The following is a 26,528-nucleotide window of genomic DNA, read 5'->3' on the forward strand; positions in this document are numbered from 1 at the left end:
CGGCCACCCTTGCAGTAAGTGGATGTTGTAAGAGCCATACCAAATATAACCTTTAACCTTGGACCTTGAAAAATAGTGTGCACCATCCCTAGGTCGGAGACCATCATCATGTCAGGTTTGATCATAATTGGTCCAGTGGTGTGGGCTGTAGGAGAGAGAGAGAGAGAGAGAGAGAGTGTGTGTGTATATATATATATATATATATATATATATATATATATATAGTAATCTATAAAATATATATGGCGATTAAGCTACACTGAATATTCTGCGTTTCATCCAACTATAGGATTCGTCAGGCTTATGCGCGAATTCTGTCGTTGCTTCTTGTTTTTATATATGTTGAGGATTTCTAGTCGGCCAATCAGCTTTCTAGTATCCACCGCGCCCCTTCCTACCAGCCAATGGGCATGCATTTTATCAAACAAAGGATCTGTTTTAGAACTAGGTTAGTGGGTTTAGGTGGTCGTTCTCTTTTTTCTTTTTTTTTATACATATAAATATACCTATGTGCACACAACATTTTATAAATTACTAACTAGCTCTACCTACGTATTGAGCACTTTTAAAGTAAATACTTAAAGTTTACGCATAAATCTATACTTTCATATATTAAATTTATGCGAATAAATGAAGTAGTTATATATATATATATATATATATATATATATATTTGTTTTTTTGTATACGTATGTGTATGTACATATTAATATATAAATTAATAAAAAGCAGCATTTCGTTTCTGTCTTTAAACGGTTCAATTTGGAAACGACGTTTTCGTTCTTTTTCAAACGAGAAATAGCCGTTGATTTACAAATGAGCATCATAGCGTTTCTCCTCATAGCGTCTTATATCCTTGGAATTCTTATTCTCTCTTGGAATAAATAATACCGTTAGAATTCAAAAGATTGGACAGTTAAAGACACGTTTCTTCATTTTTATTTACTGTTTGATTTTTAATTTTTCGTTTATGTGTATATGTACTGTGAGCATGTGTGTATGTGCGTACTTATGTGTATATATTTAAAACTGACGTGGCACCTTCTCATTGGCTATACCTCCTTCACCTCCTTCCTTCCTTCCTTCCTTTTCCATTCCCCTTTTCCCCGTGTATGCTCATACTTTCACTACACCGGTGAAGACTGAAGGATCGGTCGAAAATGTAAAAAAAAAAAAGTTTTTTAATTTTTTTCATAATATTATTTTGTATTCCTGCACGTCACCAATTGAAAACGAATAAAAAAAAAGCTATAAGCTTTTATACTTTTCGTATTCTTTTTTATACATTTCCATTCACACACACACACACACACATATATATATATATATATATATATATATATATATATATATATATATATATATATATATATATATAGGCTATAACCTTGACATTTAAAAATAGTGATACATCATTAGGTGGGAACCATCATCATGCCAGGTTTTGTCATGATCGGTCCTGTGATGTGGGTTGTAGGAGTTGTACACACACTACTACTTTATTTATATATATATAGAGAGAGAGAGAGAGAGCGAAATGTGGCTATGGTTATTGTTAGATATGGGTAAGTAAATACACTAGTATATAAAATAGTAAAAGTTGAAAATAATAGGAAATGGAAACCGCTGGGAGTTCAGTCGAGGTCAATTTGGTTATCCTGAGGTTAACAGTTGATAGGCTGTAAGAATATTATGGAAATGAATATAATGTTATGTCTTGAAGAGAATGTAGGGAACGCCAATGACAAACGTCCTACAGTGGAATGGTACACAGAACGTGACAAACAAATACATGGAATGATACACAGAAAAATGCGCCAGTACGAGGATCGTAAATATATACGTTTATTTACAAGAAGGAATACAAGTTTTATAAAGATAGTCCATACCTTGAATACAGTTCGGTAATGTGTGTGTGTGTGTGCAGTCCATGTGTGCTGGTAGACAATGCGTATATGCGTTCTTGTTATGCATGTCTGGCCTGAAGTGTGGTCATCCGGAGCTAAGAATTGTGTGTCCGTCTTGTTCAGAGTCCACTGACAAAGAGAAAGAAAGGAAGTGATATATCCGATTTCACCGAATGTATATGCGACGCGTAGCGTTCGCTTGCATAACAAAACAAGGAAAGATAATTTGTGTAACTTTAACGGTTCAGTCTTGTCTGTGTGTCCATTGGCTGGGAATTTCAATTCCCACAAGAGTATTATAGAGAACAACAGAGTCTGTTTTGGGGCATCCACTGTGTGAATGTACAAAACGATATGGGCGGACAAAGTATAATTAATTAGTAATGCTGCTTAGTCTCTCTCTCCCCTTTCTGGTCAGCGATTTGGAACAAAGATCAAATTGATTAAATGTTCACTGTCTTCTACCAATCTTGTTCAAGTTAGCCTCTTTTACAAGGTATGAAAGATACTTATTGGTACTTATGCATCTATGTTAGTGTGCTGGAATAATGTTATTATTTAGAAACCCATTCTTAACATTGGGAGGGAAAGTGTTTTGTAACTATCCTGTACTCTCACCTAACAATTTAATAAACAAATATCATAGAAATTATTTATAACACCAACCATTGATATTTACCTATGAAACATTTTTATAACACCAACCATTGATATTTACCTATGAAACATTTTTATAACACCAACCATTGATATTTACCCATGAAACTTGAAAATACTATTAAAAAAAAATAGCACAGTAACATAGATGCATAAGCACCTAGTTAGTTACTGGGTTGGGTTCCCTCAGTCTGGAAGGATTATGAAAATTTAACAGTTTAAACACTGTCAGCCAAGCTCCAACTTATTGCTGCACTATTGCATCCCTTTTGCTGTTTTACAAGTACCTTAATGAAATGTGCTCTGATGAACGCATAGCATCTGTGCCCTCTTGACAGACCTAACCCTAACCCTAAACCCTGACAAAACGGTCTCAAAAAAGTCCAATCATTTGAAGTCCTTAGCACCGCTCTGTGACTTTTATTTTTGGAAGAGATATTTGAAAATAGGCAGACAGACATATAACATTTTATATATTAGATTAGTTGTATTTATAACATGACAAAATTTGCAAACTGTAGGCTGCACATATACAAAAATTTGCAACTGTAGGCTGCACATATTTTTTGCTTAAAAAAAAAAAAAAAGAAGGAAGACATAATGACAGAATGATATCATGATGAATGCCTCCACCTCCACCAAAAAAAACGTAGAAGTTAATTTCTGGGAGCATTATATCATGACAGCAGAAGAGATAGTACACTACCCCACTCACCTCCACACACAAAGGGAAAGGTAATCCTCGGAGGATGATAGCATTAAAACATATTTATGCATATTAATTTATTTATTGCGGACTATTATTCTTATCTTTATTAGTTGTTGTAGTGAAAAAAACTAATAAAGATGAGAATAATAGTCCGCAATAAATAAATTAATATAATACTCATCTCAATAATGAATTCCAATTAAAAAAAGTATTTATGCATCTTTTATGATCTGGTAACGCAGAGAAACCTGCTAGTAATCACAAAATACACTCGACTAGCTACAACTACTATCAACAATATCCCCCACTCTATCTGTGCCTAAATCTAGATGCAGATTCCATGAACAAAGCTTCTTTCTTAGAACTGCCCAACTGTGAAATACTATTCCACTTGCCTGTTTCCCAGCTGATTACAATATGTTAGCCTTCAAGTTCAATGTAAACAAGTTCTTGTTGGGCCTTCCCCTTAAATAATTCAAATTCCACCCCATCTACACTGTTAACGATTACTACACTACCACCTTGCATTCATTAACCCTTAACCTCGAGTGGTCTTCGAACCTAGATAAGTGGTGACTCACTTGTAAAAAAAAAAAAAAAAAAAAAAAAAAAAAGATTAAATGTAATAATTTAATCTGTATTTTTTTATTTTCAATTAATCGTCATAATGTCTACTTTTTTTTTTTTTTTTTTTTTTTTAATATTTCACAGTCAATACCTCTTTTTCAAAGCAAGTTCATATTGGATCCAAACAGAAAATATTTATTTTGACCAACATTTCCGATAAAGTATGCTGTTTTATGAGCATGATTATTTATTTGCGGACTGTTATCCTCATCTTTATAGTTGTTGTTGTTTCACTATGTTTCAGTCAACTAATCCTCTGACCTTCTTCAGGTGATTAACCACAGCTAGATATGAATGCTGAGCCTCGTAACTGTATCCACAGTAATTACTGCCTTCCATAGTTGTTGTCTCATCATGTTTTGGCCAACTAAACCTCTGGCCTGCTTTGGGTAGGATTAAAACTGCTATGTTCAGATAATGCTCACCTGGAACCATAGAAATTCTACACCTTTATCCATGGTGCAATAGATTCAATAAAGTTTGTGTAACTCGGTATCAAAGGACAACCATAAAATGTTACACACATCCTGCTATGTTGAGGTGCATCTTTTTGAAATCTGAAATTCATGTGATAGGTCTCAAGTTTGAAAAAAGATGTACCTGAAGAAGGTCGGAGGTTACATCGACTGAAACGTTGTGAAAATAATAATCAAAATAAGAATAGAACTCTGAATAATCTATATCATGATAACTTACTAAATATTTTTTTTTTATAAAGGAATCACCACTTATCAAGACCTAGAGTCCACTCGAGGATAAGGATTAAAGAGTGTATAGTGGTCAAAAGGACAATATCATAGTAATCGTTAGAAGTGTAAATTTGGTAAATTGGATTACTTAAGGGGAATGGCTCATCAAGAACTTGTTTACATTAGACTTGAAGATGGCCATATTGTAGTCAGCTGGAGAGCAGGTAAATGGAAAGAGTTTCACAGGTGTGCAGTTCTAAGAAAGAAACCTTGTTCATGGAATCCACATTTAGGTTTAGGCGCAGATAAAGAGTGGGGGAAATTGACAGTGTTTACAGTGTTTCTCGTGAATGTTTGGCAAGAGGGGATCATAGATTGGAGCTCAGACGAGCACTTACCATGAAAATAACAATAAAACTGAGACAGGCTCGCAATGTAAAGGGAAAAGAAAAGGGTATCCCCCACTAGGCTACGAAGTCTATTCTGAACTCTGTCAAGGGCAGGATAAGTTCTTCCTAGCAGCTTCTGCCCAGATGTGACAGCAATACTCCGTCCTTGGACATACCTGGCTCTTATATAGGTAGGACTCATCAGCAGCTGACTATAATAGGGCTCCAACTCCATATATGTATTCATTTATGTCCAAAAAATATATGGCGATTATTCAGATCTAAGGGAGACAACCATCCTAACTCTCAGGGAGAGATAAATCCTATCGAATTTATTTATGGTTAAAATTAAAAACAAAAACCGACAGTGTATGTTATGTAATCCTGAAAACTGATAAATGTGTCCATATTTACAAAGTCAATCATCATCATCTTCCTGGAGGTGACAGTGGCTAAGTGGTTAACCAAATGGATTGACAACCTGGTGGTGCCAATTTCGAATCCAGTGAGTTCCACAGAAACATTTTCATCAAATCCGCACCTGACCATTATGCCATCATGCAGCTTTTCTTGGAATTTCAATAAAAAGCAATTTGTGTCCTTATTTACTTACTTCCCCCACGATGGAATAATTAGATGCAAAGTCAGTTTTTTTATGTGGAGAAAACCCAGCTCCCAACAAATATACACTCTGGATTAGGACGAATATAAAAATTGACACAATCTAGAAAGATTTCTCATTTACTGACCGAGGGTAGAAAAGATAGTGAAGATTCAGAACAGATAAAATGTGACTCTTAATCAAAACGTCACAGAACAAAATCAACTTGTAGCCAATCAATTATAATAAGTATTGACTGAAAGCCACTCGAGGATAAAGGTTAATGAAAATAAGATGGTAGTGTAGTAATCGTTAATGGTGTTAATTGAGTAGAATTTGATTATTTATGGGAATGGCTCCACAAGAACTTGTTTACATTGGATTTAAAACTACCATGCTGTATTAAAACGGCAAGCAGGCCAGCAGAACAATGTTCCACAGGCAAGCAGTTCTGTGGAAGAAGCTATGTTCATCAAATCTGTGTTTAGATTTAGGCACAGACAGAGTGAGGGAAATCGTATATAGTGGTTGTAGCTAGTTAGGTATTTTTGTGAAAGTTTGGCAAGAAGGAACGATAGATTGGAGTTCAGTCAAGCACTTGCCATGAAAAGGCTGCAGAACAAAAAACAAAAACCAAACAATTTGTGTTCGATCAATTGCGATAATATTGATGTTTAACATTGAAATAACATGCAGAGATGTTACGTCATATGACGAACATCACAAAACTGGCTGATGATATTATCTTCTGAACGTTTGACAATATTGTCATCATTTATTGAATGAAGTCTAAACTTAAATTCTTAGTTTGCTAAAAACGATTGAATTTACTTTCGCTTCACGCCCTTGTCCCCTCTCAAAAAGCAAATTTAGATGGGATCACGTACGCAAAATAATTGATTTTAATTAAAAATCAATAAATCGATAAGCTGGTCAACAAGGAAATTCATTGTTCTTAATTCAAGTTGTTACATGCAACGGCAGACATTTTTTAATTAATACACTTGAAAATGGGAATGCGTCATTACATGCGAACAAATGACTTGATTCCGTCAACCCCTCCTCTTTTTAGAGATTTAGTTGGCTCAAGCAAGTAAGGGGAGTATGGTTCTGTGTTCGCTTTTCATGTCCTTCCAAAGTGTGTGTGTGTGTGTGTGTTGCGGGTACCTTTGATGCAGGCTGGGATGTATTGACATGTTTTTTAGGATTAAGAACAAAAAATAATTTTTAAATGACGTCATATTGACATGCTTGAAAGCTCAGATTTGAAATTTCGTCAGTTGTCCCCCTGCATTTATGTGCGTTCACTGCACTACTCGTTGTTTGTTTGAATTCGGTCCTTGATTTTGACATTGTGTCAATCACGTGGTCTCCATCTCTGCTGTATCAAATCAATTTTTCTTGCAAATAAAATTCAGACTCGTTCAAGAACGAGTAACATTATTCTGTTTTGTGAAGTTCAACGATACTTGCTCTCTTTAGCAAACAATGGATTTGCAATCTGAACAACAGTCACTTCCAACTGAACACAAATCAACAAACCTTCGGAACAGTTTTTTTTTTTTTCTTTCAGATAGCAACGCTTTTTATCAACACATGAAATTTAGATTTACCCATTGTTTTTAAAATTTTCAGCAGTAAATTCACTTAATAAAATAACTGTAATTTGTAAGCTAATAATCTCATTGGTCTCAATTTGAAGGTTAGTTTTATTTTTCTACTTGGTAGTCACTAATTATCAAGGCTCAAATGCCACTTAAGGATAAGGATTAATGAATGTAAGGTGGTAGTTTAGTAATTGTTAATGGTGTAAATTGGGTAGCATTTGATTATTTATGTGACTGCTCAACAAAAACTTGTTTACATTGGATTCGAAGGCGAACATGTTGTATTCAACCGGGAAGCAGGCCAGCAGAACGGTGTTCCACAGGTGGGCACTTGGCTTTTTCACTTTAAACTTAAATTCAAGCAATTATCACTGCACAATCAATAAGGCCAGGCATATAAAATCTACCGTAGGTTCTTTGATATTGTATAGGTATAAGAATTATTTGTCCCTGGCAATAGGAGGCAACCAGAGTGATCTCCCCTGGACAGGAGGGCAACCAAAGAAATCTCTCCTCATTTCTATAAATACCGAACATATGGGCGTAGCCATTTTTAATTTTGTATTGAGCTCACTATGAGCGAGAAGGATACAATATCCTGCTTGAATCGACTCTTACATGGCACTACGAACAGATTTTCACTGTAAAGCGTGGGAACTTGTACAACTGCATTGGACATTGGATATATTTACCATCAAAATAGCATGGAGCAAGAAAACATGCTTTATTAAAGCAACTCATTGAGTTGCAGAAAAAAAAACATAAAACTGAAGTAAGATGCTTCGTGGTCGTCCTAATATATCGTGAATGAAAAAAAACCCATAAAACTGAGGTAAGATGCTTCGTGGTCGTCCCAATATATCATGAATGAAAAAAAAATGGAACTCTCCTTGATAGGACTGGATACAACTGACTGGGAATGGGCACAATTTTTGGATACCTAGGCGAAATACAAAGAGTTATGTGATTTGGAAAACCCAGCCGTAATCTGGAATGAACTGAGAAGACCTGTACACTAGAAACAAACATATTACTGTTTGAACTTGTATCGTTGACAAGGCTCAACTCTATCTCGGAGCATTACCTTCTTCGTCAGATACGCCTGGGTGAGTCAGTAACTCATTTTTTATCAAGGTTACCTGGCCAAGCCAAATTTTGTGAATTTCATATTCAGTGCCCAAAAGAACCGCAGCAGCAAATTAACTAATCAGGCGATATGGTTGCCAGTCAGATGATAATGGGGTTGCAAAATACCGAGCACCAGAGACAGGTACTGGTGGAGGTAGCTTCGCTTGCTACATCGGAACAAGTGTTCTCATGATTGGTCTACCTGGAGACAACAAACAAGTCAACTCCCTATTTTAATGATGCCACACACCCTCTGGCGCTATCTGGTGTACAAAGTTCGAACCATGGACAGCACAATCAGGAGACAAAAGCCCCTGTAACTCCATGGTATATTAAACGCTACAACGGTTGCGGGAAGATATTACATCCAGGAGGATCGATGAATCAAAAAGATTGTCCAGCAGTTGGACTCCAGTGCGAGGTGGTGGGGCATCTAAAAAAGGTATGTCATAAATTTAAGGAGTCCAGAACAGAAGCCACAAAGTGTCGAGAAGTGGGGAATCGTTTGTTTATGAATGGTACCTCAGAAAAATTTTCTGCTTGCATACACGATAAGAAACAGCCGACAAATGTGCGTCACCTTGAGTGGGATAGGAAGCAATTTCAGACGTGTGGCTCAGAATTACTCCAAGAGTCATGCGACCTTTGGATGGATGCCAAAGAAACCCATAAATGCACTCACCCATTTGCAGATACAAGAGCCCAGACTTGCTCAGTCAGTCCTGAGATTCAAAGACTCCTCAGGTACTGTTACATCCTTGGTCCGGGTTTAAATGCACAGCAGTAATTTTAACGTCAGCACATGGACTTAGAGTTACTACATGCACCCAGCTTAAAGAAGGGTAAGGGGATTTACCACCAGAGACGGCTACACAACTGGTCCCCAATCCAGTCGAGTGTAAGCTAATTTCATCGCCTATCGAATTTTCCCAAGTCTAAACAAGACGGTGAAAAGCGAGCATGCAAAAAAAAAAGAAAAGTTCAATATGAAATAATGAGGAGGTCGGAAGCAGAAATATAGTTTATGCATATTTTTTTCCTCTTATATGGGCTTTATTTATCCTTTTTTTTTGTATAAGACAAATAAGCAAACAAAAAAAAAATAACCCAGGGTTGCAATAACACACAAATCTTTTTGGTTGCATATCAAGGGAGTCCTGTGTTTATACATAAGAGTGAGGTCGAAAGAAACATGACAAGCGGTATACGTATCAGACAACACATGAAATTTTTCTCAGATGTGGCACCAACAGCAGTCCACATACCGATACCTGTTCCCCATTAATGGAAGAAAAAAGTGAAGCAGGACATAGACAGACGTCTGAGGATAATAGAACTGGCACCAGTAGTTATGCTGACCACTTGCTGTTCAAGAATGGTGGTAATGCCAAAAAAAAAAAAGGATGGGTACCTAAGGCATACAGTGGATCTACAGAAGTTGAATGTTGCCACTATGAGGGAAACGCATCACACTTCATCCCCATTCAATCAGGTCTCAGCGATACCAGCACTCACTAGAAAAACTGTACTAGATGTGTGGAATGGATACCACTGTGTATTGCTATCTCCAGCCGCATTAGATTACAGAGTGGGGTTGATATAGGTACTTTCGAGCCCCTTAAGGATTCAATGGATCAGAAGATGGTTACACTTGTCAGTTTGATGACATCACTGTAGACATGGCTCAGAAAACAATGTATAGACGACAGCCTCCTTTGTGATAACTCAATAATAGAATTGTCATTCTGGCATACGATTAATGATATGAATCACTGCACCAGCAAAGGGATTGCATTCAATCTGGACAAGTTCCACTTTTCGGAAATGGAGGTAGAATTCGCAAAGTTTTTAGTTATTGCCAGCGGGAAAGGATGACAGAGGCCATGCTTAACTTCTTTACTCTAACAAATATTACTGGGGTAGATCCCAGTTTGGACTCCTGTTCCAGGAGTACGACTCCTTTTTTGAGCAACTGAGGTATATGGAAATGTACCTCAGTGGCCTATTATGCTCAAAGCAACAGTTGCGCAGAGTTATCCATTAAAACTGCAAAGCACATACTAGCCGACAACACGGACGTGGATTCCATGAACAAAGCTTCTTTTTTAGAACTGCACGCCTGCGGAACTCTGTTTCGTCTGCCTGCTTCCCACCTGACTACAACTTGGATGTCTTCAAGTCCAACGTTAAAAATTCCTAATGAACCGCCCCCTTAACTAAACACTTCATCAAATCTCCACACTAATGTACTGTACTTGCAATAACCCTTATCCCTGAGTGGTTTCCGGGCCTTGATAAGTGGTGACCACCGTGTAAAAAAAAAAAAAAAAAAACGGACAATTATGGATGCCTATGCTACAACCGTACTGCTCAGGCATTACTAACATGTCGAAACACTGCTGTTCAAGACTTTGACGTGTCCTCGGCTGTAATGCTATACGGTCGGGTTATTAAAGACCACCTTCCCATCTTACATGATAAATATCAAACAAGGAACCAGTATTGTATGCCTTCTCACAAGCAGAAGTCATGGCTCCATTGTGAGAGTTATTAAAGATAAAGAACAGAAAGTTCTATTGGGGTGAAACACTGGAGCACATATTCCAGGAATCAAAGAGAGTGATAGTGAAAACGATGGAGAAAGGTATCGAAACGTTCAAAATGAACAGGGTAACATGACTTGCGACAGACTATAGTTAGACATGGATATCGTATTTTCTATTTCAAAAATGCAGCAGATATGAAGGTGAATTGAACAGGAGTTGTGGGGACGATCATTGGAAGTTAATTTTGGTTGGATCCCATTTTACAAATGACACGAAATCCCGATATGCATTGGTGGAAGAAGCAGCTTTATCCCTGATCTATAGGCTAGAATCGTGCCGGATGTTCATACTTTGATGCTCAGACTTTCTGATAATAGTGGATCACTTACTACTTATGAAGATATTTTCAAACCAAGCCTTGGAGAATAACAAAAACCCCCGCTTATCAAATTTCAAGGAAAAGACACTGATGTACAAATTCCAGATAAAACATTGCCCTGGAAAACTCAATTTAGCCCCTGATTGTGCATCACGATACCCAGCAGGTACCCTATCAAAGAACCAAGACCAAACGATTGACGTTGCAGTTAAAGCCGCTTTCACATCGATGTACAAGAATTTGCATACTCCGTTAAGGAAACGTTTATGTCAATAACTAGAGCACCAAGAAATTTACCACAAATGCGCAGAAAGTTACAAATTTTTTACTATGCGTGAAGATGACCATAACAATTCATCTTGTGATCAAGAAGGGGAGAGGCATGTATAGGTATAAGAGTTATCTGTCCCTGACAATAGGTGGCAACCAGAGTGGTTTTCTCTGGACAGGAAGGCAATCAGAGTAACCTCCCATATTTCTATGAATAACAAACACATGGGCGCAGCCATTTGTATTTTCAGACGCGCTGGAAGGAGACAATATTCTGCTCGACTCCACTCTTACAGATATGACAGGGACATGTTGGAAATGAATGTTTCTGTTTAGAGCACAATTGAATTATGATACTTGACTTTTGCATTTTAAACTTTAATTCAAGCCATTATATATAAAAAATAATTTTCTAAAATCAACAGTTGGTTCTCTACAGTGCAATGTCGACTACAATGTATTGAGAACTTGTGGGGAGCCATGTAAAGCTTTCTTCCGGTACATTGTGATGGATTTCTGATTAGAGCAGGCAATCAATCGATTTGATTGAAAAATAGGCGATTTCACTGATTCTGATGACAATAAAAATATGGGAGTGTGAAATATTCGTTCGTCATCATTAAATCCCGGGCAACGTCGGATCTCCCTGCTAGTATGACCTGTGAGCTGAAGGTTAATAAACCATCCCTTTGATGTCATATATTGTCTTGCAACTCTGTTTGGGTAAATGTCATCCAAGGGTCATGAATCATCTTATATTTTGTTTTAAAGGGAGGATCTCCATAATATATCTATGCTTCAACATTTATGACATCACAAAGGATCTATCCCCCCCCCCGATGTCTTTTGCGACGTCATCCAGAAACAAGATAAGTAGTAATACATCTAGCGGTAGATCAGCAGAAACCCACGGTTACTGTTGATCTATCAAAATGTTCTTAAACGAGGGTAAATTTTTTTTTCTTCATTTTTTTTTTTTTTTTTTGAAGACGTTGTGAGATGACATCGTAATAAACATGGCATTGCCTCATCGTATGGTAGCTAGGCAGATGTGCTGGAACATCCAAGCAATTTCTTTTGCCGTATTCCTACAAGTGAATATCCTCAGTCAAATGTCGCTCCTAATTAAGAAACGCTCATAGATAACGTCATAAAGGAGGAGTGGTAGCTTTTGAAAAGATTTCTGACAAAAAATGTATTGCATTTTGTGAAGTCATCAATTTTCAAGTAAATATATATACTTTTTCCTTGATAATAATTATTCAATTCTCTCTCATCGCCTCTCTCTCTCTCTTTCTCTCTCATCGCCTCTCTCTCTTTCTTTCTCTCTCATCGCCTCTCTCTCTTTCTTTCTCTCTCATCGCCTCTCTCTCTTTCTTTCTCTCTCATCGCCTCTCTCTCTCTCTTTCATTAGTGTGGAGATTTAATAAAGTGTCTACTTAAGGGGGTGGTTCATCAGGAATTTGTTTACGTTGGACTTGAAGACATCCAGGTTGTAGTCAGGTGGGAAGCAGGCAGACAGAACAGAGTTCCACAGGCGTGTTGATGTCACAAGTTGTTTCACCAGCTTTTTGACTTAGTCTGAATTGAAATAATAAAATTGTGGGAATTTGCTTTCTTTCTATTTTGTATTCAACATTCTGAAAAGAAGACGTAATTGTTTTATAGTCTATCTAGTCAATCTATAGTCCTCTCTTGCTAAACTTTCACAAAAAAACACTCAATTAGCTACAACCACTATATACGATTTCCTTCACTCTTTATCTGTGCCTAAATCTAAACAGATTCCACAAACAACACTTTTTTTCTAGAACTGCCCACCTGTGGAACATTGTTCCGCTGGCTTGCTTCTTGGTTGAATACAGCATGGTAGCCTTCAAATCACAAGTTTTTGTTGAGCCGTCCTCATAAATAATCAGATTCTACCCAATTTACACCATCAGCGATTACTACACTACCACCTTACATTCATTAACCCTTATCCTCGAGTGGCTTTCGGGCCTTGATAAGTAGTAACTCCTAAGTAGAAGATAAAAATATAATAACGAAAAGAATTTAACTGAAAGTTGGATGATGTTGGAGTGTACAAAAGAAAATTTTTTTAAGCGGTCACAATTCAGTCAGCAGTTATCTGCAGGGGAAAATGGTCAACACTGGCATGTCCAGTGGACAGGGACAGGAGAGAAAGAGAGGAAATGTCTTCCCTCGTTGATTCCAGGGTTCTTTAAGCAGACTAACCGTGATTTCCTATGAGGTTGGTGTTCTACAAAAAGGCAGATGAAATTAATGCACTGTTAAAGCTGATTGTTGGTCAGTATGTAGCCAAATCACCTAGCAGATACTTTTTCTCCATGAGAGAAAGTAAGTCCTTATTTATGACTGCCACAACAGTTTGTTAGTAGTTGGTCATGTATCATAAATTGGAAGTTTTTATGAGGAATGTTCCAAAAGTAATACCTCCTATTTTTTTTTTTTTTTTTTACTTGCAAATATTGACGATGTGAGACTCTAAGAAAGCAACCCCTTTGTCACAGACGTGTGTCAAAAGCAGAGATGCGTCATGCAGAAAAAAAATGTCCCAATTAACATTTACTCATGAAGCTGATGCAGTTGATGACAGCACAGTTAGGAGATGGATTCGTCGATTTCAGAGTGGGGAAAAAATGAGAATGATAAAGTGCGCTCTGGACTTTTACGACTGGAGGTATTGGGAATGGCGGTTATGTAGAAAATAAATTCGCGAGCACAAAAGGCCACTCGTTTTAATGGTTCCACTCCTGTTTTCATAGCTCTTCAATGTTTTAATTTTTGATCTATAAACTAGGAAGCTTTATTTTTTACTTTTATTCACCCAAAGCAAAGCATGGTACCACTGGAGCATAAGGGGCTACTATGCTAGAGGCCAGATTTATAGGTTGTCAACCTGGGTGAGGAGTTGAACAGCAACAAGTTTGTTCACATTACATTTAAATTTCTGCATGCTGTACTGTCTTCAAATCAAATAAGAAAAGAATCCCAGTTGTCCTCGATGGTTGTACATCTAAACAATATGATATAAATGTGGGTGTACCTCGGGTCGATCATTGGACCATTATTATTCCTAATATTTATAAATGACCTCCCTGTTAAAATTGTTTCTGAGATGGATTTATTTGCTTATGACACCACGCTCTACAACAGGCGCGAGGGGAAAAAAACAAATGAACACATATCTAAAGAAATCGCAAAAACACTAGAGGAAGACCTCCAATCTGTAATGGAATGGGGATAAAAATGGCCACGTCAATGCTGCCAAGACTAAACTTGTTTCCTTCAATAATTACAAGAAACCTTCTCAACCACCAATAGCAATGGCTAAAGATACATTACCAGAAAGTAGTTCTTTCAAACTCCTCGGCCTAACGTTCTAGAAAGTTACTTACATCTGAAAGTATCCTGTACCTCTACAAGGCCACCATTCACCCATGTATGGAGTACTGTTGTCATATTTCGGCTGGTGCATCTGCTACTAGTCTGTTGCTCCTGAACAGAGTTCAAAAGAGAGTCGCTTACCTGATAGGTCCTGAACTGTCATCAAAGCTTCAACCTCTGTCCCATCAATGAAATGTTGCATTCCTCTGCCTGTTCTACAAGTATTTTAATGGTGAATGCTCCGACGAACCACAAGCCCTTGTACCCCCTTGACGTAAATACCCGCCGACAAATCCAACAAGCAGCAAACCCCATACCTACACAGATCCCTAGATGTAAGAAACCCTTCTACTCCAGTAGTTTCTTCCCCAGAACTGTTAGACTTTGGAACTCCTTTCCCGGTTCCTGTTTTCCTAACTATACTAACATACAGAAGTTCAAGTGTAATGTGAACAATCATCTCGCTGCTCAACTCCCTACATAGTGTTCCTGCAACTATTGTCACCGATAATAGCCACATTCTAATTTATTTTGTTTAAAAAATTCTTTTTTTACATTCAACCCGATTTTGTTTTGAAAATTTTTTAAACAAGATTTTTTTTAAATTGTACAAACATCCACATATTTTTCTACTCCAGAAGTGGTCGAAGCATTTACAATTCCAAACCGATATATTTTGTAGGGAAAGAGAGGTTAACTATTTTTTTAAAAGGCTAAAACATTTTAATAAACATATAGAAATATTTTACTCGTGTAAATTAGAGTAAAAACATTAATAATAAATACAATGAAAGTGGCAATACGGCATAATCATTTATAAAATTCGCTAAGGCTGTCAGTCTCTATTTTTTGCTTTAAAATTTTGCTTTCGGTTTCGATTCTGTTTGATGGCACTTAAGTCACATTTTTTTTTTTTTTTTTACTTTTGAAATCATGACTATATATTGGGTACAATATCATGTGAAATATTCGATATTATATTATATACGAAATCTGGATAAATTAAAATATATTTAAGCATATTTTACGACCGGCCAATGCCGGGCGCCCCCCCCCCCCCACTAGTTTTAAATAAATTTTAAAGCAAATTTTTAACTTTATTTTTCAGATTATTTAACTTTGTCAAATGAGAAATAATAAAACTAACACAGACGAGTTTATTAAAGAGAAGGTAAGTTTTTATCACTTTTTCTACTTCTTAGAGAGACAGAAATAAAAACAGTGAAAACTTAAAAAAAAAAAAAAAAAAAAAAATTTTTTTTTAAAGCTTTAAAGAAAGTTAAAATTCTGGAAACGAATACAAAAAACATGCATAACAAAGGGTTTTGGCTAGGAACAACGTGTAGTATCTGTTTTGATGCTACACTTGGTCGGTTCTGTCCTTTAGTCAGTGAAGCAATTTCTATTTTTTGTTTCAATCTAGAATGTCTATTTTTTTCAGAAGCTGGATTTTCCCCACATTAAAAACCGACCTTGTGTCTAACACTTTGTCCTCGTGGGGAGGCAAGTAAATAGGAACGTGGGCTTTTATTTCGAATTCAGTATGGGTGCCAACAGTCACCACTAGCTTCTCAAACTGTCTGGAAACCGCATCAACTGATTTCACAAAGAATTTAATGTTAAGATCAGGAGTTACTACTTATTTTAAAAAGAGAATAAGAGTTCATCAGATGTCTGAATTAATAATTATTGAAAATTTCCAACCACTCAAAATGACAGCTGACCCAGAAAACAGCAGTTCTTCACCCTTTGCCAGAAGCATGACATGTAGAATGTGCGGACTAAGGAACAAAATAGGGGGAGCAGTTTCACAACTTCTGTTCTCATCATCATCATCATCATCAGTTTAACGTCCGTTTTACATGCTAGCATGTGTTGGTCAGCTTTAAGAAATTGACTTCCAAACAAACCTTTCTCTGGCCAAGCCTTTATTTATCCATCTTTCTCTCAAATTCCTTATCACTTCTAACCGTGTTTTCCTTGATCTTTCCCTGTGAACTGGACCTGCTATCTCAACTGTTCTACATCCACTGACTCAAGGATTTCTCATCCATTCTTTCAATATCGCCACACCATGTTTTGTCCTTTACTCCTCACATTTCATGAGCAATGTTTCTGACAAAGGGGGAAGAATTCCCGCTTCCAATTATGAATTTATTCAGCTCATTAATTCTTATCCTTGAGTGGATTTTAATGTGAAGAGGTGAATCTATAGTAAAAAAAAAATGAAAAAAAATTTCTTGTAAAATCACTTGATGTGTTCTCAGTCAGCTTGTATGAATGCTGGTGCAGGAATAATATGTACACCAATTCTATACAGTTTTTGATCAACTTTGGGAGTAAAAGCACAAGCCACACCCCCTAAACAAACCCTGCAAAAGCAATTAGATTTTTGTACAAACAAAGGCTCCCAGCGAGGTACTGATACAAAAGTAAAAATAATAAAGTGGCGCAAAAGTATTTAATTTTTTGTAAGAATTATATTTCTGTAATAAATTTCAACCAATAATTTTAAACTTTTTATTTAGCAGATTTCAAAATGACTTTAATTTAGGTGTTTCACCATAACCAACACAACACGGCAAACATAATCCGTTGACAATAATTAAACGGTGACTTTATTTCTGAAATTTCGAAATTTAAAAGTAATTTTGAAGCCTTTAATAAGCTCATTAAAAAAAATTTTGGCTTTAATTAAATTTAATAATAAAAGTGAAGGATTATATAGCTTTAATTAAAATTTAATGTTAAAAATACAAAATTCTGATTTATTTTGCTACTCTCAAACCAAAGGAAAACATTAATTCTCACATACGTCCTTGACATATCAAATTTCAAAGGACATTTTTCAGTGTAACTGTATCCCAACAGCAATAAATAAATTAAAAAATAAAAAAAAATTAATAAATAAAAAAATTTATGAATAAAAAAATTAATAAAAAAATTTATGAATAAAAAAATTAATAAAAAAATTTATGAATAAAAAAATTAATAAAAAAATTTATGAATAAAAAAAATTAATAAAAAAATTAATAAATAAAAAAAATAATAATAATAAACAATAAATAAAATAATAATAATAAAAAATAAATAAAAAAATTAATAACAAATAATAAATAAAAAAATTAATAAATAATAATAATAAAAAATAATAAATAAAATAATAATAATAATAAAATAATAATAATAATAATAAAATAATAATAATAATAAATAATGAATAAAATAATAATAAATAATAAATAAAATAATAATAAAAAATAAATAAAATAATAATAAAAAATAATAAATAAATAATTTTAAAAATTAATTAAAAAAAAAAAAAAAATAAAATAAAATAAAATAAAAAATAAAAAAAAATAAATAAAAAATTAATAAAAAAATAAATAAATAAAAATGATAAAAAAATAAATAAAAGAATTATTTAAAAAAATTAATAAATAAAAAAAATAATAAATAAAAAATTAATGAATGAAAGAAAATTAATAAATGAAAGAAAATTTATAAATAAAAAAAATTAACAAAGAAAAAAATTAATAAAGAAAAAAATTAATAATAAAAAAAAATAATAAATAAATAAAAATTAATAAATAAAGACTGGAAAATTTTTTTCATTTCTTTTCCTTTGTATATATTTAAAAAATAAAAAAATAATGGGGTTTTAATTTTCCTTTAGAATATAAATCGATTTTTAATGGTTCTTGCACGAACCTTTTAACACTTTTTTTTTCGTATTGCACTCGGACCTAGGGTTAATGGTAAAGTAAAGGAAGGGCATGTGGTTTTTATGATTTTTAAGTTAAAATTAAATTTCAGTCTTGTGTTAAATAAATTTCAAAATCAGATATCTAGATGCTAGACACGGCATGAAGTCACTTGATGTAATAAATCAAAAAAAAAAAAAAACACTTCAAAGTCAAAAACTAACCAACGATAAATGTTATATAGATAGATTCCAACCCAGAAAACATCAGTTCTTCTCTCTTTCTCAGAAGCAACATTCATGGAATTTGAAGACTAAAGAACAAAATAGATTGTGAGAGCAATTGTTACCAGTCTACTGAGAGTAAACCGAAGTTTCACTTTCTACTCCATATTTTTTGTGCTATGAGTCGGCTATTTTATTTATAATTGTTTAACTTTTAAGGACTTCTAAAGCTCAATTTCGCCCAAGCTTAAACTCTTGTGTATCTTTGGGGAATTTTTGAGAAAAATGTTCTGGAAAATATTCATTTTTTTTTTTTAAATTCTTGTTCAAAAATTTCTCCAGTACTGACCCAAGGTCATGTCGGTATTTTCTAGTAGTTTGCGCTAAGATGTTGGAAAAACAGCTGTCAGCAGACAATATTTTTGTTAATAGGGAAAAGAAATCTTATATTTGATATTTGCTTGAAAAAGAAATTGTTATTGATAATTGTTTCCATGGAAAAAAAAAAAAAGTTTTCGTCTTTACAAAAAAAACCCAAACTATTTTATTAAACCTTTTCTTGCAAACAAACAAAACTTTTGATTTTCTTTCATAAAAATCTTTTCTTTCATAGTTGTTACTCTGTTTTCATATTTAAAACAAAAATCTTTTGAAACTTTTTAAAAAAAAATTTTTTAATATACTTTTTTTGAAAATTTTTTAATATACATTTTTTGAAAAAAAAAGAAATTAATATACTTTTTTTGAGAAAAAAAAGATTAAATATTTATTTCATATAATCAAACTTTTAGATAAATTTCATCTTGTGTTAAACATTTTGAACTTATCATCTGGCAATGTTCGTGCCAACTTTTTCTGGCAACTTTTACTGCTTACCATAAACTGTCAGATGTCGATGCGAAAGTACCAAGTTTTCGAAAACTTTTTTTTTTTTTTAAACGTGTTGGTTTCAAGGCAATCATGAAGAAAGACCTGTTCTTCTAAGGGACGTAACTCTACGTTTCTGAAGAACATTTAAGAAAATGTAAAAAAAAAATTATATATATGTGAGCCTGTCCTTACTCTAGCGTTATTTTCATGGCAAATGCATGTCTGAACTCCAATCTATGGTCCTCCTTGCCAAACTTTGACAAAAAACTCGCCTAACTACAACCACTATCAACAATTTCCCCCCACTCTCTATCTGTGCCTAAATCTAAATGAAAATTCCATAAACAAAGTTTCTTTCCTAGAACTGCCTACATGTGGAACACTGTTCCATTGGCCTGCTTTCTGAACGATTACAATATGTTAGCCTTCAAGTCTAATGTAAACAAATTCTTGTTTAGCATTCCCTTTAAATAATCCAAATTCTACCCAATCTACACCATTAACGATTATTAAACTACCATCTTGCATTCATTAACCCTTATCCTCGAGTAGCCTTCAAGCCTTGATAAGTGGTGACTCCCTTGTAAAAAAAAAAAAAAAAGAAAAATGAACTGGTTGCATTTGACGCTTCCGTCATTCCCACTGTTGTATGTAGTTCTCAAAACAAGACAAGTAACAACACGTATGCTTCTCGTTGTTTCTGTTAGTGGAAACTCGTTGTTTCAATGGTGTCCAGTATGGATCAGTTGTGCTTGAGACATGATTGTGCTGCTGTGATGTGTGATCAATTTTCCTTTTTCTGCATTTGTGTTGAATTTTCGTGTCAATTTAATGTTTTATTTTAGTTGTGTGTATATATATATATATATATATATATATATATATACATACACACATACACACAGTCATTGAACATGACTCTTACCATTTTATGTCTTTATTTAGCTAAAACCAGTTTCATAATGGTCATTTTTTTTTTTTTAAAGAGTTTCAGAAAGGACCATTAAAAAAAAAATGACGCTTCTTTCACTGGTAACCTTTCAATGCTCATCACTAGGCTATGACAATAGCATATTCTTTTCATTGTTTTAACTCTCGAGTATATATCCAACAGTTAATAAACCGAGAACCACATCACTGTATATAAAAATAATAACTGATATATACTCGAATATAACAAATCGAAAAATAATAACTGATATATACTCGAATATAAAAATAATAACTGATATATACTCGAATATAATAAATCGAAAAATAATAACTGATATATACTCGAATATAAAAATAATAACTGATATATACTCGAAAGTCAAAACAATGAAAAAAATATGCTGTTGTCACAGCCCTACTCATCACTACCTGAAAAATGTATTTTGAACCTTCATTTTTTTTTTTTTTTTTTTTTTAAATAAAACAAACAAATGAAATTTTTTTTTTTATTTTTAATAAAAAGTTTAAAAGAAAAATATATATTAATTTTTTTTAATAAGAAGCGTAATTAAATTTAGTGTTTTGGTTATGATGTGCGTTCAATAAGTTCCCAGACATTTTTCGTATGGGCACTTTTATTGATAGTACACACATGAAACTCTAATCCTCTTCAAAGTAATCTCCTCCAGCTGCAATGCACTTGTTGTAACGCTCCAAAATCTTCTGGAAGGCCCCGTGGAAGTCCTCTTGTGTAAGCATGTCAATGCCCTTTGTCACAGCCTCTTACATCTCCTCAATTGTCTCATAATGACAGCTTCTAAGGTTTTCCTTGAGTTTAGGGAATAACCAAAAATCACCTTGGTCAAAAAGTTTGTGATAAAGATGGAGTTGTGGACTGTCTTCGTGGTGACCCGATTTGAAGAGTGCTGGCCTCTTCCAGTGGAATCTCTTCCTGAGCTCCCTTAAAACGCCAACATAATATTCTTTGTTGACTTTCTGTCCAGTGGGAACCCAGTTTATGTAGATCATGCGCGTGCTGTCAAAAATGGAAATAAGTTTCTGAATAGATTTGCTCTGTCTGGCCTTCTTGGGTTTGGGAGAGCCAGCATGCTTCCACTGGGAACTGTCTCTTTGTCATAGCAGTAGATTCAGCTTTCATTGCAGGTCACCAGAGCATCAAAAACTATGGGATCTGAATTGATCAGCTCGACCATTTCTCTGCTGTCATGACAAGATCTTTATTTCTGATCTTCTCTGAGCACCCTTGGGATAAACTTTATACAAATCGTCTGCATCTTCAGTTCCTCACGAATAATTGTGTGTACAGTTCCCACACTGACATCAAACTGTGCCCTTATTGTCTCTATAGACACATGAAGGTTATTATCTATGAAATTCTTTATTTGGCCAATCAACTTTGGTGTTGACTTCTTTACTCCTCCCATACCTCTCATCATCCCTCACAAACTTCCTGCCTTCCTTGAATCTCTTATGCTACTCAAAAACTGATGTTTAATTCATGCGATAGTTCAAAAGCCATCAGAAGCATTTCATACATTTCTGTGGCATTTTTTTTTTTTTTTTCAAGTTTACAACAGAATTTTATTGCATATCATTTTTAAGTGTCCTCACGTCCAGATTCCATTTTTGAAATTTATTGTTGTGACAATCAAGCTTTAGTAGGGTGCATTCCAATTACATCTGTAGTTGCTCATTTGAACCTGAAATCATAAACATTGGTCAGTCATCTCATAAGATGTATCGCAATAACATACTGAATTTTCAAGAATCTATGACAATTTTAAATGCCTGTCCAAAAAGGTCTGGAAATTTATTGAAGGCACCTCATATTTTTTATTTATTAATCTTAGGAAACTTTCTATTTTGGGGGGATTTTTCATGGTCAATTCCTGGGAATTCGAAAATGTCACTGGAATCTCTGGTTGGGTGCTTGTGCAGTATAATGGGGTTTTGAAGAATGCATTTGAGGTAAAAACGCTATTACATACTTACCCGTTAGTAGCAGTTCCAAAAATTTGCTATTTCAAAATAGAAAATGTCGGATTGTTGTTTGTAAAAAAAGAAAAAAAGTCTAGCAGATCTCCTACTCCGTCATTATTTATAAATTTTAGAATTTTTTTTACTAATTTCAACATGATGTAAGTATTTTTACCTGACATTTTCATATCTCATTATACTGTACAAGGACCATGTGTTTAAACTTTTCTGTCACAAAATTATTTCAAGTCATCATCATGAATCTAAAGTTGGCATTCGTTTCCCTGATATCTTTCTATAAAGAATTTTGACTAGAAAATTATTGGGTACTTACGGGAAGGGCAGCATAAGTGAAAACGATTTTGTGGCTCAAACTGGATTCAAATGAGTATTACTCCCGGGCACATTTTTGGGAGGAAATAAAAATAAAATGAAAGTTAGAGAAAGTTTCATTGTACATGTGAAATGCCAAAATTAAAACCAGGCGAGAAAAGTTTTATATCAAGTCCAAGGATGGTAATTTAAAACCATGATTTTAAAGTTAAGCATAGAACCATTTAAAAAAAAAAAAAAATAGTAAAATATTTTTCTTTACTTAAAACAAAAATTGTTCCCTGCCTTTTTAACTAGAATAAATTTGAGCAACTTCATCCTTGAACTGGTTTATGAAGATGACGACTATATTTTTTTCGGGCGAGTTTTTATTTCTACATTTTACGTGCATTGCAATGTTATTTAAAAAAGTAATATTTTTATTAAAAAAATTAGGTAAAAACCAAAAAGGTTTATGAGTATTACCAAATGTTGAATAATTTATGTGACTGAAATAGGAATTAGCGAAGAAATTATTTTAAAAGATTTACAAAACAAAAACACAATTGTAATTTAAAGAAAATCAAATAAAATCTTTCAGCCTCGCCCTCCTCCCCAAATTTGTTTGTGAAAAATTAATGCAAGGGAAGTAACTCTCACGTTTTCTATCGAAATTGTTTAACGATTGATTTAAATATTTTGATTAATTCATTATTTTGAGTGAGAATCTTTTCTTTTCTTTTTACGTAAAACGGGCACATTGCCACTGAGACAAAAGTGCTACTGTGAATTGGGGGCTATATTAATAGGAGCATCCTAAGCAGGCGATGGGATATCCTACTGGATGCCAGGCATTCACCTGCTGTTTCATACATTTTTACCAAGAAACTTTTTTTAAAATTCTTAACGTCCTTTTAAAGTGCAGTCGTTTGCATCTCTTGCACTTTTATTTACTTTAAAACTTAATGGGGAGGGGGGTAATAACTACTATTCCAAACTATATCCCTGCAAGAACAGTTCTAAAATCCATTTTTCAATCAATATTTATTCCATAATTGCATGATTTTGTTAAAATTGCTGTTTTCCCCAATTTACCAGGTATCACCAGAACCTGATGTTCCTGATGCATATCAAATTTTTTTTTTCTGTACAATTACCCCAGTTTAGAATGATTTCTCCTTGAATGAAATGAAAGAGCAACCAATAATTTCAGCATTTTCCAATAATGCTTTAACATTTTTTATTGCCTTTGTGCATGAAAGGGGGTAGAGGCGATGAGGCTCTTCATTTTTTTTTTTTTTTCTTACGGAAAATTTGTGTGCCGATATTTTCGTTTTTTACTTGACTCTTTTAAGTGTTTCTATTACACATGTTAGTGGAGAACGTACTATTTCAGTTTTTCAAATTTTATTTTATAGAGGAAACTCATTTTCTAAACTACTGACCTCTATATGTATAACACAATGTAATTTAATATATATTTATATATACAAAATATGCATCAAATGCGTTTGAAAGCCAAATTACAGCACAATTTTATGAAGATAAACAAATATTTTACTTGTTTGAAATTTATAATTTAAATATATTTTCGGAGTCAAACTCCATCCTCAGTATGTTGTACTTGTTTTGTTTTTTGTTTTTTTTTTTTTTCAAGAAAGAAGAAGAAAAAAAAGAAACAAACAAAATACTGAGAATGGAGTTTCAAGTGCACTTGATGCATAATTCATTTTATTCAAATTAAATTAATGCTTCTATAATGGAACTCACACACATATATATTGTCACATATGCCTCCCCCGTTTGGGGATACGGAGGGCGCATATGTAACAAGAGTAAAGCAAAAGGGAAGGGGATATGAAAACAAAAGAAAAAAGGGATTCTTTTAAAAGGGTTTTCTTTTATAAAATATTTATTTTATGCGGACAAGGAGTATGACTCCTGTTCAGGTCCTATTAGGAAACAGATTTCCTTTCTGTACAAAAAGTTTGAAACCAGGAACATGGATTAATTCTTATGAGACAAATGGGATGCAAAAACAAACAAAGGGTTGAACACAACAAACGCAAGAAATAACAAAGACGACACCATTCAAACAATATAAAATAAATTTATTAACAGATGGAAAAAAGATCAAAGAAAACAAAATATTTGAATTCCGGGGTTTGGGGTATTTCTAGTTATTACGAACTGAGCAAAAATCCTGAAATGAAAGAAACAGATGATAGTGTAACTAGAAATTGTGCGATGATACAAAAGAATTGATTTTCAGTCTTAGATGGAGAAATGAAAAATAGTTTCAACATCAACTTAGTTTTTTCTTTTCCCTGTTTTTTTTTTTTTTTTTTTTTTACATGGAGGTCACCACTTATCAAGGCCCAAGGACCACTCGGGGATAAGGGTTATTATGTGTACAGTAATCAATGGGATAGTGTAGTAATAGTATTGGAGAATTGATAAAGTGTCATTACTTAAGGGGGCGGTTCATCAGGAATTTGTTTGTGTTGGACTTGAAGACATCCAGGTTGAAGTCGGGAGGGAAACAGGCAAGCGGAACAGAGTTACACAGGCGTGCAGTTCTAAGAAAGAAGCTTTGTTCATGGAATCTAAATTTTGATTTAGGCACAGATAAGGAGTGGGGAAAATTATTGACGGTGGTTTCAGCTAGTCGGGTGTTTTATGAAAAAGATTGGCGAGAGAGAACCAGAGAATGGAGCTCAGACGAGCACTTGCCATGGAAATAACGATAGAACAAAGATAGGCTTGCTACGTCTCTCCTGTGAAAAGGGCATCCCCCACCAAGCCACAAAGTCTATTTTGTACTCTGTCATATCTTTTTCATAACGTATTCAGTCTGAAAAGGAGGGAATCTTTTATAGAAAGACAAAAAATTTCAAACATAAACTCAGTTTTTTTTTTGTTTTTTTATTTTGTGTTTTCGTATCCTATGTCGTTCAGTGTATGTTTCTTTCTTTGCAGTTACTCGTTTCAGTTTTCAAGATAACTTTTCCAGTTTTAATTGGGATATTTTTCTGATTTAGGGAAACGGGTAACAAAGTGTGACATGGGCCAATTTATTTATTTTTTCTTAGTTCCCACGTCTGGAGACATGTCATAGCTGTGTGAGGGCTGCAGAGAAAATGAGGCTGGACCCTACTAGGAAGGGGGTTTTGCCTCCTGTTTTTTTCTCTGCTTCGCATTTCAATCTAAAAATACATTTGACGAAATCCTTTTTCCTCTTTTTGACTGATGAAATACTTCCGATAGCTGAATCCTTGGCTTTTGAGACAGGATCACAGTGTAGTATCTGTTCTGATGCTACACTCGACTTTTTCTGTCCTCGATCAGTGTAGGAGAAATCCTTCATGACTGAGGTAATTTCCACTTTTGTTCACATCCAGAGTGCCCTTCTCCGGGGAGCTGGATTTCTCCGCATTGAAACCAATCTTGTGGCCAACTCTGCCCTCGTGAGGAGGCAAGTACATGAGAAATAGATATGGTTGCACGCTCTCGCCCCTTCAGACCGACTTTAGTAGCAGGATTTAAAAAATAATGAATTGGTGAACC

At 34.4% G+C, this 26,528-nt stretch overlaps 1 protein-coding gene across 7 annotated transcripts in view; it reads left to right on the top strand.

Moving 5' to 3' along the window:
- The window catches only part of LOC145249487 (phospholipid-transporting ATPase ID-like), a 516,252-nt gene that overhangs the window by 198,579 nt on the left and 291,145 nt on the right, over window positions 1–26,528 (top strand). For all 7 annotated transcript variants that reach the window (XM_080111088.1, XM_080111082.1, XM_080111081.1 and 4 more), the window contains one exon: window positions 16,029–16,091. Coding sequence is in view for 4 of the 7 variants with exons in the window: in XM_080111082.1 (XP_079967208.1) it covers window positions 16,047–16,091 (45 nt within the window). In the remaining 3 variants the exon portion in view is untranslated. The remainder of the gene's footprint in view (window positions 1–16,028; window positions 16,092–26,528) is intronic.

The sequence above is a fragment of the Euprymna scolopes genome, chromosome 28, assembly GCF_053919585.1.
Source record: "Euprymna scolopes isolate OS-2025 chromosome 28, ASM5391958v1, whole genome shotgun sequence".
NCBI classification, from domain to species: domain Eukaryota; kingdom Metazoa; phylum Mollusca; class Cephalopoda; order Sepiida; family Sepiolidae; genus Euprymna; species Euprymna scolopes.